This window comes from Anas platyrhynchos, chromosome 13 (genome assembly GCF_047663525.1).
Source record: "Anas platyrhynchos isolate ZD024472 breed Pekin duck chromosome 13, IASCAAS_PekinDuck_T2T, whole genome shotgun sequence".
NCBI classification, from domain to species: Eukaryota; Metazoa; Chordata; class Aves; order Anseriformes; family Anatidae; genus Anas; species Anas platyrhynchos.
This window is the reverse complement of record NC_092599.1, coordinates 15998470-16019588: the sequence shown is the minus strand read 5'-3', so window position 1 is coordinate 16019588 and position 21119 is coordinate 15998470. Positions and strand designations below refer to the sequence as shown.

At 49.0% G+C, this 21119-nt stretch overlaps 1 protein-coding gene and 1 pseudogene across 1 annotated transcript; one reads left to right on the top strand and one right to left on the bottom strand.

The window, feature by feature from the left end:
• Positions 1-529: 529 nt before the first annotated feature.
• LOC140003631 (PHD finger protein 7-like) lies at positions 530-3414 on the bottom strand. The gene is made up of 10 exons (XM_072044498.1): positions 3286-3414; positions 2968-3059; positions 2752-2874; positions 2375-2499; positions 2021-2183; positions 1824-1930; positions 1620-1733; positions 1349-1467; positions 1006-1205; positions 530-640 (listed from the first exon to the last, which is right to left on the bottom strand). The coding sequence occupies exons 1-10, from the start codon at positions 3326-3328 to the stop codon at positions 530-532; spliced, it is 1197 nt and encodes a 398-aa protein (XP_071900599.1). The 5' UTR covers positions 3329-3414.
• A 1216-nt stretch (positions 3415-4630) lies between these two features.
• LOC140003630 (zinc finger CCCH domain-containing protein 11A-like) lies at positions 4631-20770 on the top strand (annotated as a pseudogene).
• Positions 20771-21119: the final 349 nt, after the last annotated feature.

The following is a 21119-nucleotide window of genomic DNA, read 5'->3' as shown; positions in this document are numbered from 1 at the left end:
CTGTCTCCGGGGCCGGCTCTGGGTATTTGTGGCCTGACGTAATGGGGAGCGGCTTCTTGCCCGGGCCGTCCCCTGCTGGCTGGAGCATCGTCTCCGTTTACGCCTTGGGGATCCACTGGGGGACCCCGATGTCGCCTGCCTGGGAGATCGAGTGGTGCTGCTGCTCCCAGCACCGGTTTGTGGTGCATGGCTGCTCCTGTGGCGTCTTCTGGGCCTGTTGCAGGTGTCTTGGGCCTGATGTAAACGTGGGCGAATTGTCCTCTGCTCTGTCCCCTGCTGCCTGGTGGGGCTGCTGCTCTCAGGTACCAGGGAACTGTAGGATGGCCCTGGTGCTGCCTGGCTGCTGGTGCTGCAGCTGCTGCTTTCAGGTGCTGGGGAGCCACAGGAGGGCCCCAGAACATCCAGACTGGAGGTGCCAGGGCTGGTGAGCCCCAGGTTGGCACGGCAAGCCGTAATGCAGGAACTGCTGGAGGTTCCTGGTGCTGTTTCACTGTCAGAGCGGCTACTGCTGTCACTGCTGCTCTGAGCACTAGGGGTTGTAGCATGTCTGCTGCCACACCGTCTTCCAGTCTGCCTCTGGGTATTTGGAGCCCGATGTTGTAACGGTGAACGGCTTCTTCTCTGGGGTCGCCCCTGCTGGCTGGAGGATCGTCGCCGTTTACGTCTTGGGGATCCACTGGGGGACCCCGATGCCGCCTGCCTGGGAGATCGGGTGGTGCTGCTGCTCCCAGCACTGGTCTGTGGTTCATGGCATCTCCTGCGGCGTCTTTGGGGCTGGCTCTGGGCATCTGTGGCCTGATGTTCCAGCGGTGAGCGGCTTCTTCTCTGGGGTCGTCCCCGCTGGCTGGGAGGGAGTCTGCCTTCGGGCACCATGGAGTGACTGGAGGTTCCTGGTGCCCTCTGTCTGGCCAAGCTGGGCGTGCTGCTCTCAGCGCTGGGTTCTGCAGCACGGCTCCTCGTGCGGCTTCTTCCGGGATCATTACAGGTGTCCTGGGCCTGACGTACAGGTTGGCGGATTGCCCTCTCTTCTGTTGCTGGCCTTCCACTCTCAGTCCCCTGGGAGCTGTGGGATGGCCCTGGTGCTGCCTGGCTGCTGCTGCTGCTGCTGAGGCTGCTGCTTTCGGGTGCTGGGGGGCCATGGGAGGGCCCCGGAGCCTCTGCACTGGAGGTGCTAGAGCTGGCGAGCCCCTGGTTGGCACTGGAGGCTGTAAGAGGAGGCAGGAAGGTGAGTGGGATGGACTTCCAGACCCACGGCAGTAGAGGCTCTGCTCCGTCCTGGGTCAGAGAGACTCTGGCAAGGCTGCCCTGAGCCCCTGCAGCCCAGCAGCATGCGGCCTGTGCGTCTTACCGTTGTCCACGCCAGCGCAGCTGGCGCACTCCCAGGTGCCTGCTCTGTTGGTCAAGTTGGAGCAGCGCCGGTGGGTGCCTTCGGCAGCACAGGAGCGGCACAGGAGCAGCTGCCAGGGCCTGGGGAAGAAGCAAAGGGTTGTGGGTGTGAGGACAAAGCGTCTGAGGCAGGGAGTGGCTGGCACATCCCTTCTGCTCTGTCCTGCCTCCCCCAGCCTGCAGCGATGCTGAGGTCCCATGCAGAGCCCCAGATGGCTGCTGAGGCAACTCACCCGTGTACTTCTGCCTGCTCCCTGCCTCGTGGGTAAAGGCATTCGCTGGCATCACAGCGCTGGTGCCTCTCACGCTGTGATGCAAAGGCGTCGTTGTCCTCCCAGGTTGGTCGTCTGCAAGAGAAGGGATGAAATTGTCCAGTCCTTGGCTGTGCACAGCGCTTGTGCCCTCGTGCCTCAAGAGTAGGGTAGAGGGATACCAACCTGACTGGGATTCGGATCCCCATGTGGGCCATCTCTTTACGAAACTTCTTCGTGTCTCTGCATATGGGGCACTGGAAGCAGAGAATGCCTGCACACATGGCGTGTCCCTGCAGCAGGAACACAGGCGGTGAGCGGTGAGCGGGCCCTGGTGCTGCTGAGCAGCTGCCGTGCCCGCAGGGTGAGGGGAGGGCTCCTACCTGGATGCAGCGCCGGTGGAACCAGGCGTGATTGCAGGTTGGGCACACCATGGTGTGGTAGGACGTGCTGTCCCCCACAGGCTCCATGCAGATGATGCAGGTGGTGCCCTGCTCTGGAGCTGCCTGCGCTGCCTGCTGCGGGCGGTGCTCCGAGCAGAAGGAACTGGGGGGGAGAGGGAAGGGAAGGGCAAGGTGAGAAGTGCTGGGCCCGCCGCGGTTGTGGCGAGGAGGGCAGAGGAACGTGAAGGAGCCCCAGGCCCATCCAGGCTCTGGCGCTGCCTCTGGCTCTGCCAGGCTGCTGGGAAGCATCACCGTGGGGTCCTCTCTTGCTTGGCTGGTGCCGGCAGCCCTTACCTGTACTGCCCGCAGTATTGGGTGACGCATTCTCCCTCTGAGGCGCAGGGGAGATGGAAGCAGCGTTCACAGCCTCTCACCGTGCAGGTGATGGTGGCCCCTCGCTTGCCACAGACGAAGCATTGCTGAAGAGAACACAACAGCCCCATTAGCAGCAGGCTCGATGCCGCCACCGCTGACCCCACACCCCTGGGCAGGGCAGGGCACAGGGTGCAGGACACACTCTGCAGACCCGCCTGGTGGACAAGGCTCGTCTGCCAGAGCAGCAGTTTGTCCTGGAGCAGGTTGGAAAGGCCGGGATTGCTTCCCTGGGGTCCAGGCTAAGCTTGCGGGAGCATCTCCTGGCACAAACCTCCCTGTCCCTGTCAGGTCCTCACCTTCTGAGATGCCTGCCTGACTGTACGCCGTACATCCTCTACTAAAATTACTGCATTTCCCACTCTTATTCCTGCACTTCCCTGTCCTACGAGTTCATGCTGCTCAACGCCACTCGCAAAAAGCTATAGAAGAGAAAAGAGCAGGATCTCATTAGGAGTCATAGTTGAAGGGATCATCCCTGGTGGGATGTTGACAGGACCCCTGGGGGAACTCACCATGCAATGTAAGTGGGCACAGAGCCCAACCCTTTCGTATGTATGGCCGCAGACATTCACGTCGACATCTACCCGGCCACACAGCATGCATGCTGGAGGAGAGAGAGAAAATGGCTCAGCCATTGAGCACCTTTGCGGGGCCAGGTGTCCCCGAGGGACTGTCCCCAAGGGCCTGTTCTGTCCCTGCCATGCTGGCTGATGGGCAGGGCCAGAGGCTGTGGAGGGGAAGGGGCCCAGCAGGCACCCACAGCCCGACCTGGGTCCCCCCTGCCAAGGAGCAGAGGGGCCCTGCTGAGAAAAGGGATACTTTTCTCTCACCTCGCTCCCTCGAGTCGGGAGCATTCTCGTTCCTTGCAGACATGGTGCACTTCGACAGTGAGCACTTGGAGAGTCCCTGCCTCAGCGGTGCCGGGGTTTCTCCTCCACACACTCCTCTGCCGAACCTGAGGGGGAAGCAGAACGAGGGTGAGTCTGTAGCACGGGCCCTGAGGTGTGGGACCCCTCCTCCCTCGGCAGCCCCGGGCTGCCCCCTCCTCCCTGCCCTCTCCCCAACTCACCAAATCGCACTGAGGCACGGCCCGGGCCCAGCAGCCTTTTATACTCTCCTTGCCCCGCGGGTCACAATGGCCATTGTGACATCACCGCTGCGCGCCCCCTATTTGGGCAGGGATGCCCAAAGCTGCCTGACGCCCACTGTGACAGAGCCCCTGCCTCACGGGGGTGGCTGGAGGTGCCATGCTGGGGCCTGGGCCCTCGGCACCCAAGCAAGGGGAAGGCCGCTCTTGCGGCGGAGAGGAAGGATCGCTTCCCTCGGGCTGCTGGCAGTGCTCCCCGCGCCACAGGAGATGTCCCTCAGATGGGGCTGCAGCCCTGGAGTGGCAGCGCCTGCACCACACCTTTGGGCCAGCATTGCCAACCTCCGAGACAGGCGCAGGACATCTGGCATATGACTCGCAGCTTGCTCCCTCCTCACGTCCTTCTCCTACACAGTTTCTTGAGAGCAGCGTGGGACCAGAGCTCATTTTCCCCCCTGTTATAAATGAGATCTCAATCTGAATTTTGTAATATTTGTAAAACAAATATTTATAAAAGGTATAAAAGGCAAGTAAACAGCACTGGGTGTGCAGAGAGTCCACGCTCCACCAAAACGCACACACAAACATCAAACATTCTAGATATACAGAACATTGCTTTACATACTAAACCCAAGTATGCCTACACATATGTACGGTCAGGAAAGGTAACAAAGAATCCTTTAAGTTCCAGGACTGAACAGGCTCCATTTTCCATTCCTTTTCTTGATGACAAACAAGTCTCCATTTTCCATCCCTTTTGAACAATATGAACAATAAGAAATTGTAGTGGGTTTACTTGGCAAGTTTTGGTAGCAGGGGCCCATAGGGGTGGCTTCTGTGAGAAGAATCCAGAAGCTGCCCCATTTTAGATAAGGGCCCTGCTGCTGTCCAGAGCCAAGCCAATAAGCGATGTTGTCTGCGTCTCTGTGAGAGCATATTTAAGAAAGGGAAGAAATTGCTGTGGAACAGCAGCTGGGAGAAAGAGAGGAGTGAGAAACGGCCTTGCAGACACCAAGGTCAGTGAAGGGGTGGGAGGAGGTGCTCCAGGCACCACAACAGAAGTTCCCCTGTGGCCTGTGGTGAGGACCATGGCGGAGCAGGCTGTCCGCCTGCAGCCCATGGAGTACCACAGTGGAGCAGGGTTTCACGCTGTAGCCCGTGGAAGAGGCCACGGTGGAGCAGGTGGCCCTGCACCGAAGCAGGCTGCAGCCTGTGGAGGACCCCCGCCGGAGCAGATTGTGGGCCGGAGCTGCAGCCTGTGGAGCAGAGCCCACGCAGGAGCAGGGGGCCTGGCAGGAGCTGCCACCCGTGGGGGACCCAGGTTGGAGCAGTTTGCTCCTGAGGGGTGGACCTCAGGAGCAAACTATAACAGTATGGAGACCAATAAAATCTCCCCTTAGTTTTCAGTGTTGAGATCCAACTTCCAGATCCCAAACTGACAAAATAGCACACAATAGCTGAGGTGGATACAGTAAGCCCCCAAGCCACCACAACCACACAACCTTTCCCTTTACCCAACGCCCCTCTAACCACTCGTAGCACTTAAAATGGGGAGGGAGGGAATTTTCTCACAAATAAGGTTTTGCACCCGAAAAATGCAGCTCTGCACCTTACAGTGCAAATGGGGGGCCCTAAAAAAGAAGATATTGTGCCCTGAAAATGACAGCCTGGGCCAGAAAAGTGAGGGTGTAAGCACTAAGAAGCCAATTTTGTCTCCTGAGAGCAGTCTTAGGGCCCTGAACGAAAGGGCTTGGTCCCTACAAATGAGGCCCTGGGCCTGCAAACTGAGGGTTTAGATGATCAGAAGAAGACTTGGGATGCCAAGTGGAGGTTCTGGAGCTTGAAAAGAAGGCTTTGGAGCCTAGAGAGGAAACACGGGGGCCTCCTAATGAGGCTTTGAACACTTAAAATGGGGAGGGAGAGAGAGACGAAGGGAGGGAGGGAGGGAGGGAGAGGGAGGGGGAGTGTGGACGGGCCTGGTCGTCAAGGTGAGGCTTTAGACCTGGATCCTGGGCCTTTGGAGTCTCTAGCTTACGGCCTGTGCTATAAGTTGCCCCCTTAATTAATTTTCAGAGAGCATTGCATTAAGAATAGAAAGGAATTTATTGAGCAAGCCAACAGCAAGCAAAACAGTGCTGGGCGGCCGGGGAGTCTCGGCTCCGCCATCGGCGCGCACCTCACACCCGCCAGGGTCCCTTTTTATATCTCGGTAATTCCGGGATTATGCAGCACATCCTGGTATATTCTGCGACTGCGCGCACTGTTGCTAGGGCGTTGTCTCTGTCCCTCTGGTGGTCGTGAAGATGAAGGCTGTAGTCTTCCTCGGCATTGTGGTTCAACTTCTTTTTTTTAGATTTGGTCATGTTGGCCCAGCGTGAGACAGGAAGGCAGGATGTTGAGACACTAGGTTAGCAACTTATCAGGAGATGGTTACATGAGCTTTGCAACAGCGTCTTTGAAGAAAAGAGGCAACTGAGATGCAGTAGGAGAGAAGGGGAGGGGGCTCTCTTTTTTGTTACATTAAGCAAAAGAATTTTCATAGTGTCCAGCCAAGTATTATACAGCTCCTTACTTGAGCAGGGAGCCTTCGCAATTCCTGCTCCTCAAACGGAACTCCTTGTTTTTATAATACAAAACACAATGAACAAACATTTATTGTGTATTACAGGCATGATGCACTAAAACGGACCCAGGCTCTCACTTTTAGGGCCCAAAGCATTCTTTTTAGGCCCCAGAGTCACATATTGAGGCAGAAAGCCTCTTCCTTGGGCTCCAAAGCCTTGAATGAAAGGATGAACCCTCCTTTTGACAGGATTGTTCTTGCTTACACGTCAATCCTACAGAGCAGGCTGCCATTTCCAAGGGGCAATTCCCTATTTTTAGGGTCCACAATTTTATTATAAGATGCAACGCGTCCTTCTTAGATGGCGTGTTAAAATTTGAGGAGGGGAGGAGGCAAGAGGCAGTGAGGAGGAGGAGAGGGCGTGTCTTGTATCTCCAAGTCAGGCTTTGGAGCTGAAAGCTGGGCCTTTGGACTCTGCAGCTCAGGGTCTGGATCCTCAAGTGCTGCTTTGTTTCCTCCATCTAGGTGTTTGGACCCACAAAGGAGTATTTGGACCCTAAAATTCAGGCCTCGGCTCCTAGCATGAGGATTTGGGAATATGGAATGAGGGGTTTTCCTCTCAAATAAGGCCTCGGCATCTAAAAGGGCCGCTTTGTACCTTACGATCAAAGTGTGGACCCTAGAAATTGGGCATGTTGCCCAAAAATGGGCAGCCTGGTCCGTAAGAGTGTGGCTGGAAGCAAGAAAAATCTGACATTGGATCCAGAAGCTAGGTTAAGGGGGAGGCCTGGCCATCTAAGAAGGCCGTGTTGCATCTTATCATAGAATTGTGGATCCTAAAAATAGGGAATTGTTCCTTGGAAATGGCAGCCTGGTCTCTAAGATTGATGTGTAAGCAACAAAAAACCAGGAGAGGTTATCCTTTCAATCAAGGCTTTTGAGCCCAAGGAAGAGAGGCTTTTGCCCTACTATGTGAGGCCGGGGCCTAAAAATGTCAGACAGCACAGCCTGCCCTCCTCTGTCTAGATCCAAGAGCGATGCTTTGCTCCCTCCAGATGGGTGTTTGGACCCAAAAAGGAGGCTTTGGAACCTAAAATTCTGGCCTCGGCTCCTAGCATGAGGATTTGGGAATTTGAAAGCAGGGGTGTTCCTCTGAAAGAAAGCCTCGCCATTTCTAAAGGCCGCTTGGCACCTTGCATTGAAAATGTGGACCCTAAAAATCGGGCATTGTGCCCTAAAAATGGCAGCCTGGTTAGTAAGAGTGTGGCTGGAAGCAAGGAAAATCTAGCTTTGGATCCAGAAGCAAGTGTCAGGGCCCTGACCCAAAGCACTCAGTCACTTGAAAGGAGCACCCTGTCTCTTAAATGGAAGGTTAAGGCAATCAGAGGAAGAGTTCAGATACCAAGTGGAGGTTGTGGACCCTGAACATAGGGATTTGGGGTGAAATAAGGATGCCTGGGGCCCTAATAATGAGGTTTGAGACGGTTAAAATTTGAGGAGGGGAGGAGGCAAGAGGCAGTGAGGAGGAGGACAGGGCGTGTCTTGTATCTCCAAGTCAGGCTTTGGAGCCGAAAGCTGGGCCTTTGGACTCTGCAGCTCAGGGTCTGGATTCAAAAGTGTTGTTTTGCACCCTCCATCTAGATGTTTGGACCCAAAGAGGAGGGTAAAAAACAAGGGGTAAGCATCTTAATATCTTTATTATCTTGTTTATAATATCTTTTTTATAAATGGAAGGCACAAAGCAAGCCAGCAACAGAGACTGTCCAAGAGAAATACTTGGTGCTTTATAAACAAACAAGGAAGTACCCTTAGGTGGGTGTGATAATCCTCCTCTAATGCGTTTTTGGAGTGCAAAAATAGATTTGTTCTTGCTCTTCTCTCCAGGACAAAGGCAGAATAGGCAACTGCAAAGTTAGACCAGGGAGGTCAGTTTGTTCCATACTGAGAAAGACAAGCCTGTAAAACAAACTAGACAGATTTTCTTGGTACTATTCATCTTCCTTCAGCAAAGGCAAAGCTTATGACACTTGTTGGTGTGTGTATATATATTTATCCAGTGCTCTCACAACAAAATTTTGATTTGAAGAGGGCACACAGATCTGATTTTTTTTTTCTTTTCCAGTAACTAGTATAATAAGCACTGGTATTTTTGTATAAAAACAGAAAAATACAAACCAAAAGACTGAATATTATGTGGTATGCATGACATTAAAAAAAAATGGTGGTTTCAAAGCAATATGTACCCTGGTGTGTTTGCCATATCCTAGAGTCCAGCTTAAAGTGTACCTGATCTGTATTGCATTTTGATATTAATCTCCGTGTACAATGTTTTGCATGTAATTTATATGGTTCTTGGAAGAAAAAAAAAAAAGAATGAATTGTCAGTTAGCTTCTTCTGAGAAAACAGATTCCAAGCAGAGATACTACTCAAATCAGAAGTGGACGAGCAGTTGAGGGGTGGGAAAAGGGGTACATATACAAAATTTAAAATAAATAAATAAATAAATAAAACATGCTGGGGGTGGGGGAGAAGGGAAATGGTTTTGAATCAATAAAGCTTTGGCTGTTGAGCAGAAACAATGCGCGAGTGCATCCAGAGAATAAAATGTGCCCACATGTAACTGTGACGTCCACAGTGTGTCCACCAGCTTGTGAAATCAATCCCACATCTTCTCGTGGTGCTGGATGAATGGCTGAGCTTCCCATCTGAGCAAGGCAGAGCGTGCAAGTAGGGCCTGCAGGGTGGAAAGAGGGATGGGGATCAAGAAGCAAGCCCACTGCTATGACAGAGTCCCTATAGGCAGTGTGGGTTTTCTCTCTATGCAAGCCTCATTATTCAGAGGCAGAGTATGGCTTCGTCCATTCAAGGTCCAGAATCAGTTGTCAAATGCTAGCCAAAGCCAGTGGCTCCTGGGCTATGTGACAAACTAACCCTAGAGCCAAAATCCTCCTTGTCCTCTTACCTGGTGCCCTTTCTGCGATGCCTTTAGGGTGAGTCAAGGCTATGATCTCCACCTTCTGGGGCTGGTGTTTGAGCTATGTCCTACCTCAGTGCTGAGACTCTTTTGCCTCTGTAGAGGCCCTTTGCCATGACACGAGTGACGCTGAGAACTAAAATCAACTAGCCTCTGAAACGTTCTTGTTCCCAAGCACAGTTTTTTCACTGGCTTGCTTGAACTCCTAGTTTTTGGGCGAGAAGCTATTGTTTCTCTGTGCCTTTAATAAGAGGCTTTCTCTGGAGCCAAGTCAGGATGGCAAGATTGAGCTGGGCAAGGCTATCGAGGAGGAAATTCAATCTTCCCAGCTGGGTGTCTGACCCTTGGAGCCCGGGCCAACTGATCTGAAGCGGCTGTAAAAGCTTTATTTCGCAGCATCGCTGTCTTCCCTGCTCGCATTCTAGGCACGGTGTTTCTGCTGACAGCGTCTTCCACCTCCTCAGCAGAAGCTGCTTCTTTCTTTAAACGTAGTACAGGCTGGACGCAAAGAAAGAAACTGTTAGCGGTGCTTTTAGCTATTTAAATGGGGAGAAAAACAGCCACTGTTTCTTTCTTTGTCCAGGGCAGCCACGAATGCTTGCGTGACGTGGGCTCCTCTCCCACGTCCTTAATTGCCAAGCCGCTAGCGGCTCTGGTGACGTGTCCCGTGGGTGTCTGTGCAGTGACGGGGCTGCCTCACCCCTGTGTACCCCAGGACAGACATTTGGGGGGCTCTTTGCTGCTACCACAGGGCGCAACCTGCGGGTCCTGGGGCAGGCAGGATGAGTGCTGCTGGGCCCGGAGGGTAGGCCTGGCCTGAGAGGAGTTTGGGGCTTAAAGCAGGCTTGTCCTGCCCCAGCCTTCTCCAGAACCTGTGTGCCTGGCTCTGGAAAGCTGTGACAAGACATAAAATGACTCGCAGCTTGCCAAGAGAGCTGCGGTGGTGGAGGAATGGCCGCCTCAAGGGGCTGAGGCCAGGCACCATCACGGGCAGGACTCGAGAGACGAGGCACGATCTTGGCACAGACACAGAAGGGAAGGGGAAGCGCTGCTCTGCTGGCCCTGAGCGGTGCAGCCCCGGGAGAAAAAAAAAATCTGTGTTTCCTTCCGCTGATGTCCACGCTGAAGGTGCAGAAGGGTTCCGTGCTGTTGCTTGGGTCAGCCTTGTTGCCAGGTTGGGAATGTTTAGCCTCCCGGTGCTTCGGTGCTGTTGGGCTGCACTCAGAGTGTGAGCTCTGGGCGTTATTTCTCAACTACTGCGTTATTTGAGCGTACAGAGCCGAGATATTTTGCGGATAGGTGATTTAAGCCACGTCAGAACCACCGCTGTGGCGTGTGCCAGCGTCGGACGCCCGTTCGACTGATCGGGCGGAGCAGGTGAATTGAATTTGGTGCTGGGTGGCGAGGTGGTGTTGGGGGAAGAGCTAGGCTAAGGAGAGCTTCCTCTTGCTCTGCCCCTTCCCATCTCAAATGGCCACTTCCTGGGGAGATGGGTTCGTTGGGAGGTTAACTACAACGTTACAGTGAGGATGAGGAATCCTCTTTAGTCCCGTAGGTATTTGCTGCCAGGCCGCAGCGTTGATTTCAGAAATTGTATTTCAAAAAGGAAAAAGAAAGGAAATCTGTATTCTTTGACATACTCTCTTTTCTCGGAGAGTAGATGTAGGAGCTTCAGCAGTGCCCTTCCTCCGGAAACGATTCCCAGTGTCTGCTCAGACACTGAGGAGGAAAATGGAGGAGAGCCACCCGCTATAAATAAAGGAAAGAAGGGCTCATGGATTAAGGGAGAACCACTACTTCAAAAATTGGTGCTCTCTACAAACCGGTTAAGGGTTTGGGACCTGCAGGTGCTGCCTACACCTGTGTGCGTTGCAGTCGTGCCTGTTGCCACTGAGCAAAACGGGGAGAGCTGCTTTGTCGAACGCGGCGTGTTAAAGCACGTGCCGCTGCCTGGAAGAAAAGCACGGACTTCCCTCGTGTGGGACTTCTTCCCTAGCGATCTGTGGTTTACCTGATGGTTTCCCATAAGCTGTGAATGTTTAAAAGAAAAAAAAAAAAAAACAAAACCAAAACCCAACCCCAGCGTTGAGAGTGGTGAGGCAGATCCTCACCTGGGGACTCAGAGTCAGCGGTGACATCACCATGCGAAGCATTGTGTGCGCTTCGGGTCGGGGCTGCTGCGAGCCTCACAGCGGGGTGGGAGAGCAGATCCGGGGTGCCTCTGTGTCAGCCCTGTGCCCTGGTGGCTTCGTGAGCACTGAGAGTTTGACTCCTGTGTTCCCAGCTTTCGCTTGCGCACCTGCGGTGTGGCAGAGCCAGCGAGCTGCTTCCTCAGCTGGAGGAGGAAGAGGAGTGACCTCAACATTGCCGAGGTAAAGCACAATTATTGAAAAGATTTGGCAAAGATGTGGGTTGTAGCAGCGCGGCTGCTGCAGCTGCAGCAGGTCCTGGAGCATTGGAGAAGATAGAGAGGGGTTTCTTGGTGAAAAGAATGCTGTTAAAAGCGTTTTCGTGCCAGAAATTAGGAGAAACGCCTCTGTTGTTTGACATCCTCTATTGACCTGGCACATTGGCATTACAGCGTACCTGGCACGCTGTTTGTATGAAAAAAAAAGGTCTTTTAGTCAGGGCAGGCCAGAAACCTGCCTTGGCACTTCCACATGGCAGCAATGCTTACAGAGCCTGCATCCTGGCTGCCAGGCCAGGATCTAAATCCGATGGTGCTGTTGGTAAACTGAAGCTCAGGAAGCGCTTCTGGGTTTTTCTGTACTTCCATGTGAACTTTTACCTTAACTTAAGCTATTTTCATCACAACAACTAGGTTTAAAAGCAGTTTCAGTTTAACATCTACATGCTTGGGTGTTATTAACAGAGCTTTGTATACTGAGCTGGTGCTTGGTAGGAGAAAAACCATAAATCTTCCCTGGGAAACTTGGACCCCCTCAGCTACATACTGCTATGAGGAAGCTCAGATGAAAGAACACACTTAAATAACACATCAGCAGAGCTGTTGTGCTCCTGACCACCAAAGGCACCTTTTTCCAACGCCGTCGTACTGGAAGTTGATGCAGCTGGTTCCATCCGTAACGTGGGACTGTACAGTGCTGTAAAAGAAATATTTTTTCACAGCTTTGGAGAAAGTGAAGCAGAGAAAACCCCACCTAACCACTGATACCTGGACCCCAAACTGCCACAGACTGACAGTGATGCCCACTGGATATCTCCGGCTGCCTTCTGACTGCTCCAGCAGAAGTCCCGTTCGAATTAGCCAGCAGGTCCCTCTGAGTGGCTTTGCTGAAACTCCTGCCGTAGGAAGTATCCTACGGGAGCCAAGTTGCTAAACTGATGTGTGGTTTTCCCTTAACCCCCTCAGCCCTGACTTTGCAGCTCCTGACGACACTGCCAACGTGTGCAGTGTCACCGTGTGCCAGCTAGGTGCCAGCTGCCATGGTTTATAGATTGTAAAATGAGTGATTTGGGACTCGTGAGCACTGAGAACAGGTTAGCAATTGCTTAAGAGCTTTACTTGTGTCGCTCTGGGGCAGGGAGATGGGTGAAACATCTTAGGCTTGAAAGTGATTCCCTGCAGAGGGACGTGCTCAGATCTGTCGTTTTGGTCACCTTATTAGATCCCTGCTTGAGAGGTTGCTTGCAAGAGTCGATTCCTCTTCACCTTGATGTGTCAAGCTAAAGACAAATCTGTGCCGAAGCACTGTCTGATCAGACGAGTGCCTCAGTTCAGGATTGTTCTTGGACAGCTCCAGAAACACCAGGACGATCAGCGCCTTCAGGAACAGATTAATTGGATCTTGAGGCTGTCATAAAACAGGTCGCTGAAGTTTGAAGACTCTTCCAATAGTTTGGGCCAGCAAGGAGCAGCTGTACCTGGCGGCTGCGGTAACTCGGGGCTCAGAGTCTCAGAGAGCGTGCTGAAAGGTGACCCCCAGCTGGCTGCTGGAGGAAGCTGAGGCAGCGTTCAGCTCTAACCTTTGCCTTCTTGGCTGGCATCTTTGCACTCCAGCTGTCGGTGGGTGTTGAGTGTCCTTCCCCCCAGCCTCAGCACGCGCCCTCAGATGTAGGCAGCGTTTAGCAGCTAGAATTCACTCCAATATAAAGAGTGCAAATCATGCGTTTTCTGCTTTTGCTTTGGAACTCTTAGCTTGAGGTTTTCCTGCAGGCCGTGAGGTTTCTTGCAGCAGCAGGGATGAGTTCTGTTAGCAAGAGGCTGTTCTGTGCTTCGACTGTGGGAAGATGAATGGTTACCTGTGCAGCGCGAAATAGAACTTGACACCTAGCACACCGCACTTGCAGCCTGTGGGGTGCTTTAACAAGCAGGTAAATCAGCAGAGGCTGTTTTGCAGCCAGGGTGATGCTGGGTGATTAAAAAGCAGGGGCAGAACAAGGAGTTTCTAGTGTTTGTTCTTGCTTGTCATCCGACTCTCCACTTCCACTGTTCTTTAGAAAAAAAAAAGAGAAAAAAAAAAACAACAACAAAAAACAAGGGGTAAGCATCTTAATATCTTTATTGTAAATGGAAGGCACAAAACAGACCAGCAACAGAGACTGTCCAAGAGAAATACTTGGTGCTTTATAAACAAACAAGGAAGTACCCTTAGGTGGGTGTGATAATCCTCCTCTAATGCGCTTTTGGAGTGCAAAAATAGATTTGTTCCTTTCTTGCTCTTCTCTCCAGGACAAAGGCAGAATAGGCAATGGCAAAGTTAGACCAGGGAGGTCCGTTTGTTCCATACTGAGAAAGACAAGCCTGTAAAACAAACTAGACAGATTTTCTTGGTACTATTTATCTTCCTTCAGCAAAGGCAAAGCTTATGACACTTGTTGGTGTGTATTTCCAGACCCCCAGCTACTGGCACTGTAGCGCATCTCTAATTCTTTGGTACAAAAGGTTCAAAATCTCGTAATGCAAAAGTTTTACAGGCACCCTGGAGCAAAGAAAAGAAATCTAAAAATCTTACCAACTTCTATTACAGACCTGCTGAGTGCACCAGAGTTACTCATTTTTATTCAGGCTTTCAGGGGCAACTTCAGTTGGTTTAGCGCCTGGATTGCCGTGTTAGCAGATGTCAGTTTAAAAAAAAAAAAAGCTTTTGAGGTCCTTTTTAAAATGAGACTGCTTTTTGGAATTTAGGGCTGCAAGGTATGCTTGGTTTTGCTTTCTTCCCATTCCTTAGACCAGATCCATTCAGATTCTGAACAGCGTTCCCGGTCTGTTCAGGAAACTGGAAGGCAACAAGCAAAATGATGAGCTCCTTGGGCAGTCAAAAGAGCTAAATCTGGAGAGTGTTTTGAGTCAAACTTCCATGCTAAGGAGCACCAGTAATTGTTAGAAGTAGATGCAGAGGAACCTGCATGGCACTGGGTGTGTTTCTGAAGGTGCTAAAGGTGCGAAGTGACGATTCCTATCCATAGTAAAGAAGAGAAGGAAAGCTTGCACTTAACTACTGTTTTTATTCCCTTTGTCCAGCAGTCAAAAGCAGTAACTAATACGAGAAGCCAACTTTTCCTCTCTTTATTTTAGATTTGGGAAAATTCCCTGCCAAAAAAATATTTCCTGGAAAATTCACTAGTGTTTGTGTGAGTAAAAGGTTCCAACCTTTGATTATTAATTTGTAAGAACTATTTCATCCACTTTTGTCCAGAAGAGTCAGAAATAATTTGCACAGAAATGTGCAGCGTTTTCATGAAAGGATTCAGAATCACTCTAATTTGAACTTTATCTGGTCTGGTTGCAGGTTTTGTGACATTTAGTGTCTTTAAAAAAAAAATAAATAATTAAAATTTCTGACTTCATCTCGGAAAAAGAAAAACAAAATGCTCGTGGCTAAATAAAATCTGTTGCAGCTCTGCTCATCGAAAAATCATTGGCTGTTAAATTGGACCTAAGTCGTCTTCTCTAACCTTTCATGATCCTGCAGCAATGGATGAGGATGGAGATATGGATTAGGGAACAGCACGTGATGGCAAACCTGTGGTATTTGCTACAGCGCAGAAAGAAAAACCCAATTGCTTCCAAAAAATCCAACTAATTCAAAATCCTTGGTATCATGCAGCCATGCCACTGGCAAAGTGAGCATTCCCCTGCCTCTCAAAGCTTGCTGTACCCTTGATCTGCTGTCTTCCTGCTCTTAATTGATTGCAACTCTACGTGTCTGATCAGGGCTACGAGTTGTTCTCGCTATGGAGATCATACAACATACACTGTGCACGCTTGTGTGTATAGATCTGTTTATCCTGTATGCATGTACATACGTCTGCATATTTGTGTGCTGGCCCCCAGATCACTCATGTTACAAAGCATCGGCCTCGAAGGCATACTCATCAAAATCTTTTGTAGAGCCTCCATTTTTTTCTAGTTCCCTCAAAAGGAGAGAATTTTTACGCGCTCTCTGTGTCGAAAAGGCAAAAATTCTGATTTTCACTGTCGCTCTCGCTAACTTTCTCTCACTCCCTCCTCGTGTGTGTATCAACACAGATGTGTGTATGCGTATGCACATCTGTGGATTTATATGCACTGGTATGTTTTTTGCTGTACAGGTAATAAAGACGGGGAAAGGTTTTTGTGTTTTCTTAATAGGTGAAGAAATCTTGAAGACCAGAGATTGGAACATACTGAATTTTAAATTAAAAAAAAAAAAAAGTTAGATTGTCCGGCTGCGGAAGATGGAGCCTCATTTTGCAGCCACTTTGAATCACGAGTTCATCTCTAAATGCGCTGGGTTTTTTGTTTTTGTTTTGTTTTGTTTTTTGGTTTATATTGTTTTGAAGAGCTAACTAACCCTGGCTGTCTCCAGTCTGAGAGAGCATTCAAATGGACTTGCTTGCTCTATTAGTTATAAGCTGTTTAAAAGCGCATGCTATGTTTGAATTGTGGATGAGAGGTTCCCTTGGCAAAGTGAGGAGGAAAATTCTTCCTACCCGTTTATTATTAATTCACGGATTCAGTCTTGGTTCGGCCTCCAGGAGAAGTTAACTGGAAGTCTTTGAAGATCGATAACTTTGCTGAGGTTGTCCAGGTAGGTGAAATGGAAGACCCACAGTGCCTGCAACGTGCTGTTTAATGCGTCCTAACTGTGTTCTAGAGAAGTTATTTGTAGCCAGAGTTGATTATTGACTTGCATGTATGATCAGGTGTTTTTTTAAGGAGTGACTCCGTTTTCAGGCTTCCAGATGTGCTCCAAGTCATCTTATTGAGGATGTGGAAGAGAACGCTTGCTGACAAAGCTCCTGGCAGCTTTAGGGAACTTTCATATTTAGTTAGTTCATGTAACAGCTGATTTCAAGGCTTTGCTCTCTTCGAGAGACTGATAACTTGATTTGATGAACTGAAGAAAGCTGGAAAAACGTTGGTTCCTCATTATTTTTCACTTGTTACTTTCTTTAGGGTTACTTTTCAAAAGAAGGTTTCCCTGCTCACAAGCCAGTAGACGACTTTCAGCCCAAGCAAGGGTGAAGACAGCTCTCTCCAAGAGCAGAGGAAGTCCCTGTGGAGAGAAGCCGAGCTTGTTAGCAGAACTCGTCGGCATGTCTAAACAAGGAGACGATTGCTACTTCTATTTCTATTCTACCTGTACCAAGGTATGGCTGGCTTTCCTTTGCTTTGCTTTTTTTTCCCCATTTTTTTCAGGAAGGAGTAGATGAGGAGGAGGAAGCACACTGGTCTTTGGTTAACTTGAGAACCAGATAGATTCTGAATTCAGTTGTAGCAACCTGAGGCAGCAGCATGGCCATTTTTGAGGCTGTACTCTATTTTCCTCGTTGGTTTCCTTTTGGTTCCAGGGAGACAAATGTGCCTACCGCCACTGCGAAGCTGCTCTGGGCAATGAGACGGTCTGCAAGCTGTGGCAGGAGGGTCGTTGTCTCAGGAACGTCTGCCGATTCAGACACATGGAAATTGACGTGAGTGCCTAACGATGTGTTCTCAAAATCAATCAACAAAAGCCTTTTTCAGTGCCGTAGGTGTACTGATTGTGCTTGTGCAGGATAGATTCGTTTGCTTCAAAACCATACTGGTTTCTGTTACCAAGAGAGGGGGTGGAAGGAAGCAGAGGGAAATAAAATCCTTCCGATAACGCTGTTCTAGCTGCCTGGGGTAGGAAGTGGGGAAAGTTAAAGGTGCAGAAGAACTAAGTGTCCAAGAAGTAGTTCTAGACAGGGTTAACCTAGGCAATTTCAGATGTTCTTTTTCCCTCTGAATAATGCTAGTATAATCCTAGGTGTATTAGTTTAAGCCACCCTCAACTGATGTCTGAGAGTGCCAGTCTTCTCAAACTGAATGATGACAAATCTAAATGTGCATAGTGGTTCCAGCTTATGCAAACTTTGTGAATATGCCCAGAAATACTCCACTTAACTGAGAAACTGACCTTTGGAATGATGTTTCGGCACTGTGTTGTGACAGCTGTCATGATCTGGAGCTGCGCATCTCTTTGCAAGCCTCAGGTGCGTGTTATCACGAGCTTTTCTTTCTTTCTGTCTTCAGAAAAAGCGCAGTGAGATTCCTTGCTACTGGGAGAAGCAGCCGGGAGGCTGTCAGAAAGCCAACTGTGCTTTTCATCATGCAAAGGGACGTGACATCGATGGACAATTCTTCCCACCAAGCAAGAGTGAGTTTAGGTCCTTTTTCTTGAAGCGCTTAATTTGGAGTATTACTTAGTGGGTGCCAATCCTGTAGGGGCCATCAGGTAACTGTTCATTTGTGAGTGCAGGAAAAGGTCTGCAGTCATAGGTGTACTGCACGGAGTGTACTGCTGGTGTTTGTTTTCTGCTTTCGTGCTCAACTTCTCTTGGCTTTGTGTGATGTTTGCCTTGCAGTTTGCTTCCTGTTGTTTCATCTTTTGCTGGGTGGCAGGGAGATGTGTTGCTGTTCGAAGGGAAGTCATTGTTGACGGTGTAAACAGTGATGGGATGGGCAAAAGGAGATGCTGAATTCGTTGTCTGTGCGGGTTATCTGCCTTTCCTACCATCTCTTTGCCAAATTGTGGTCAGAGTTTTAAACTGCCATATTACCGATGATCCTCCTCTTCCTCTAGCTACACTGCCAAGTCCGCCTGAGTCCACGGACGATGCTTTGAAAGTGGCTCAGATGTCACTGCAGCAAAACAAACTTTCTGTCCAGTCAAATCCCTCTCCACAGCTAAGGGGGTGATGAAAGTGGAAAACTCTGAAAATGTCCCAAGCCCTACACACCCTCCAGTTGTAATCAATGCTGCAGATGATGATGAAGATGATGATGGTGAGCATGTTTTGGTTCTTGGAAGGAATTTGTGCTGTAAATGGTTGTGTAAATCTTTGGTTCTTGAAGGAATCTGTGCTGTAAATGAATGTATAAATCACAGATGACCTGAGGTCTGGCTAGCGATAGGGCAGGCAGTGTGGCCAGGTCACTGGTGGCTTTGTCTGGCAGTCAGTGGACAGAACCTGAAACGTTGGAGGAAAGCTTAGAACCACTCCTGGCTTTAGCTGGTCTGTTGTGTAAAGTTCTATGTGAAACTAGGAAGGAAATTTCTTTTTTCTGTCTGAAGAGCAATGTGTTGTGTAGTAGTTAAAGCTGCAGAGAGAATCTAGAGTCCTAGATGTTTTGTCCTAGTGTATTCTACTTAGGAGTTCATCAGGTCAGTGTAGCTGTTTAAAAAACAAAACAAAACAAAAGAGCAACAAAGTTTTTTATATGAAGCATGGGCTGAAGTGTCACTGCATGAGCTACGTAATCATGAACAATCTGGTCTATGCATAACTGAATAGATTTTTCCCCTTCAGACCAACTTTCTGAGGAAGGAGAAGAAACTAGAACTCCCATCCAGCAACCAGCTGCGGAAGGCAAAAATGGATTACGGGTGATTTCCACTCGCAAAGGCAGTTCTACTACTACTAAACAAGGTATTCCAGCACCTTAGTAGGATAAATCAGAAGAACTTGACAGTTAACTCAAAAGCAGTGTGGTGTAAAAACACAACAAAATGTAGGGGTGCTGAATGGACTCGGTTATTTCCATGATCTCATTTCTGCCATTCATACCATCATGTGCCCATTGGGTCAGAAAGGTGAACTCCTTTTCTTTACTTTTGGAGAACAAAACAGGGCCACAGCATGGAGTTGAAATGGCTGCACGTGCAGCCTTGCAACCACTGTTGATAAGCCATATTTAACGACAGAGGGATCTAATATCGTGTAAATGGATTAAAATTAAAACTACGTTTTTAAGCCTGAAGGATGAAAGGAGGGGCAAAATGCCCTTGGTTCTCTGGCTCTTTCACTTGTGAGGAGTGTTGACAGGCTTTATTCTAAATACTTCAGAAAGTTGCTGAGCGCTAAGAAGCCTGAGGAGCTGTGGTCCTCAGTGAGTGCCTCTAAGCCTGTCTCATGAACTGTTTCCTGTTTTCAGAGGGCAATCTGAATTTTGGAATAAAAACACTTGAGGAAATCAAATCGCAGAAGATGAAGGAAAAAAATAAGAGACACGGTGGTGAGTTAATATTCCCTACTTTCCTATCCTGTTCACGGCAGGTGATGGTGCCTGGGAGCTGCTTGAGGGACAGACTTCCATTTTTAGCTGGGGGCATCAAGCAACCTGATTCTCAGCCAGCTGGTATTCTAAATGGGAGTTCAAAGGGCAACCAGAGGCAAATTGGTCACCTCTCTTTTTTACATGCTCTGCTTGCTGTATTTTGGACAGTAACAAATAATTTAAAGTTTTTTGTTCTTTGTGATAGTTTTTTATGTTGGGTAAACTTCCTTACGTTTTGGTTGCTCTGAACAGAAGGTTCTTCAAGATCTTCTCTTTGTCCCATTGATTCTATGATTTTTCCTGCTCCAGAAAAGGAAAACGTCCAGACAGTGGTGAGAACTGTGACACTGTCTTCCAAGAAAGGTAATAGTGAATGCTTTTGTTTTGATTTCATTACTCCTAAACTGGAGGGTTAAGCAATAATTAAAACAATTCACCCATGTTAGCCTTCTGGTGCTGCCTTCTGTTCAAAACGTGCTTTTATGCTTAAAGTCCCTGGTTGTACTGGCAAGATGTGGTGCTCAGGTTAAGTGCAGTGGCAGGAGAAAAGAAGTGTCAGTATGCAAATAGGGGGGTAACTGAAAAACAGAAGAGTAAGGAGAAGAAAGAGCTGTAGAAGACAGTGCTATATAAGAAGCAATTTCTGAAGCATTAAAGAGGCTGCCAGTGGCAGGTGTGGACACAGTATGACAGGAGTTTGTGTATAAATTGTTTAGAGCTGTGCAAATGCCTTTGAAAGGGAAAAAAGTGTGGAAGTACTTTTACTCGTAGACATTCACCTTCGAAAGGACTATTTGTCAGCATTTGTACCTAATAATATTCTGCTTGCTTATGCAGCTTTGTTCTGCACAAAGTATAGCTGTCAAGCAGACTCAGATTCACTCTCTACTATCTCAGCTGGAATTTGAAGCAAGCACTGAGACTATTAATATTTTTTTTTCTATGTTAATTATAGTTAAAATATGAGTTTATGTGGTTTAGCTGTCAAAACAGTGTCTGACATGTTGGAGATGGGCTAACAGGATAATATTTCTGTTGGCTGCTGGTTTCTGTGAAATAGAAAAAGAAAATCCCTTTTGTTTTAGGGGAGGAACCTGTGGTTCGACTAGATCTTGCTGCTAGACAAGGAAAACGGAAAGCCTCCGCGGGTAAGAACTTTTTATGAGCTGTTACGTAGGTGCTGCCTTCTATATATGACTGCATTAAAGAGTATTTTTGATGTGTGAAAGGAAAATACGTTGCAGTGGAGATCTGTGTTGACTGCAGAAATGGTCAAAAAAAAAAAAAAAAATCATTTATCAGCTGAAAGGCAATTCTATGAAAATATGCTTGAAAAATAGAAGCTTATTGTTGACTGTTCTCAAAGCTTCCTGCAAAGAAAAGTTCTTACAATATTCCTTGTTTTCTCTGAAGATGATGTAAGCACCCTTCCAGTGAAGCGCTGCCTTGCTGAAAGGCTGGGGAAGAAGGTAGAGGCTCCGGGAAATGCTGACAAAGCACCCAAGAGAGATCCA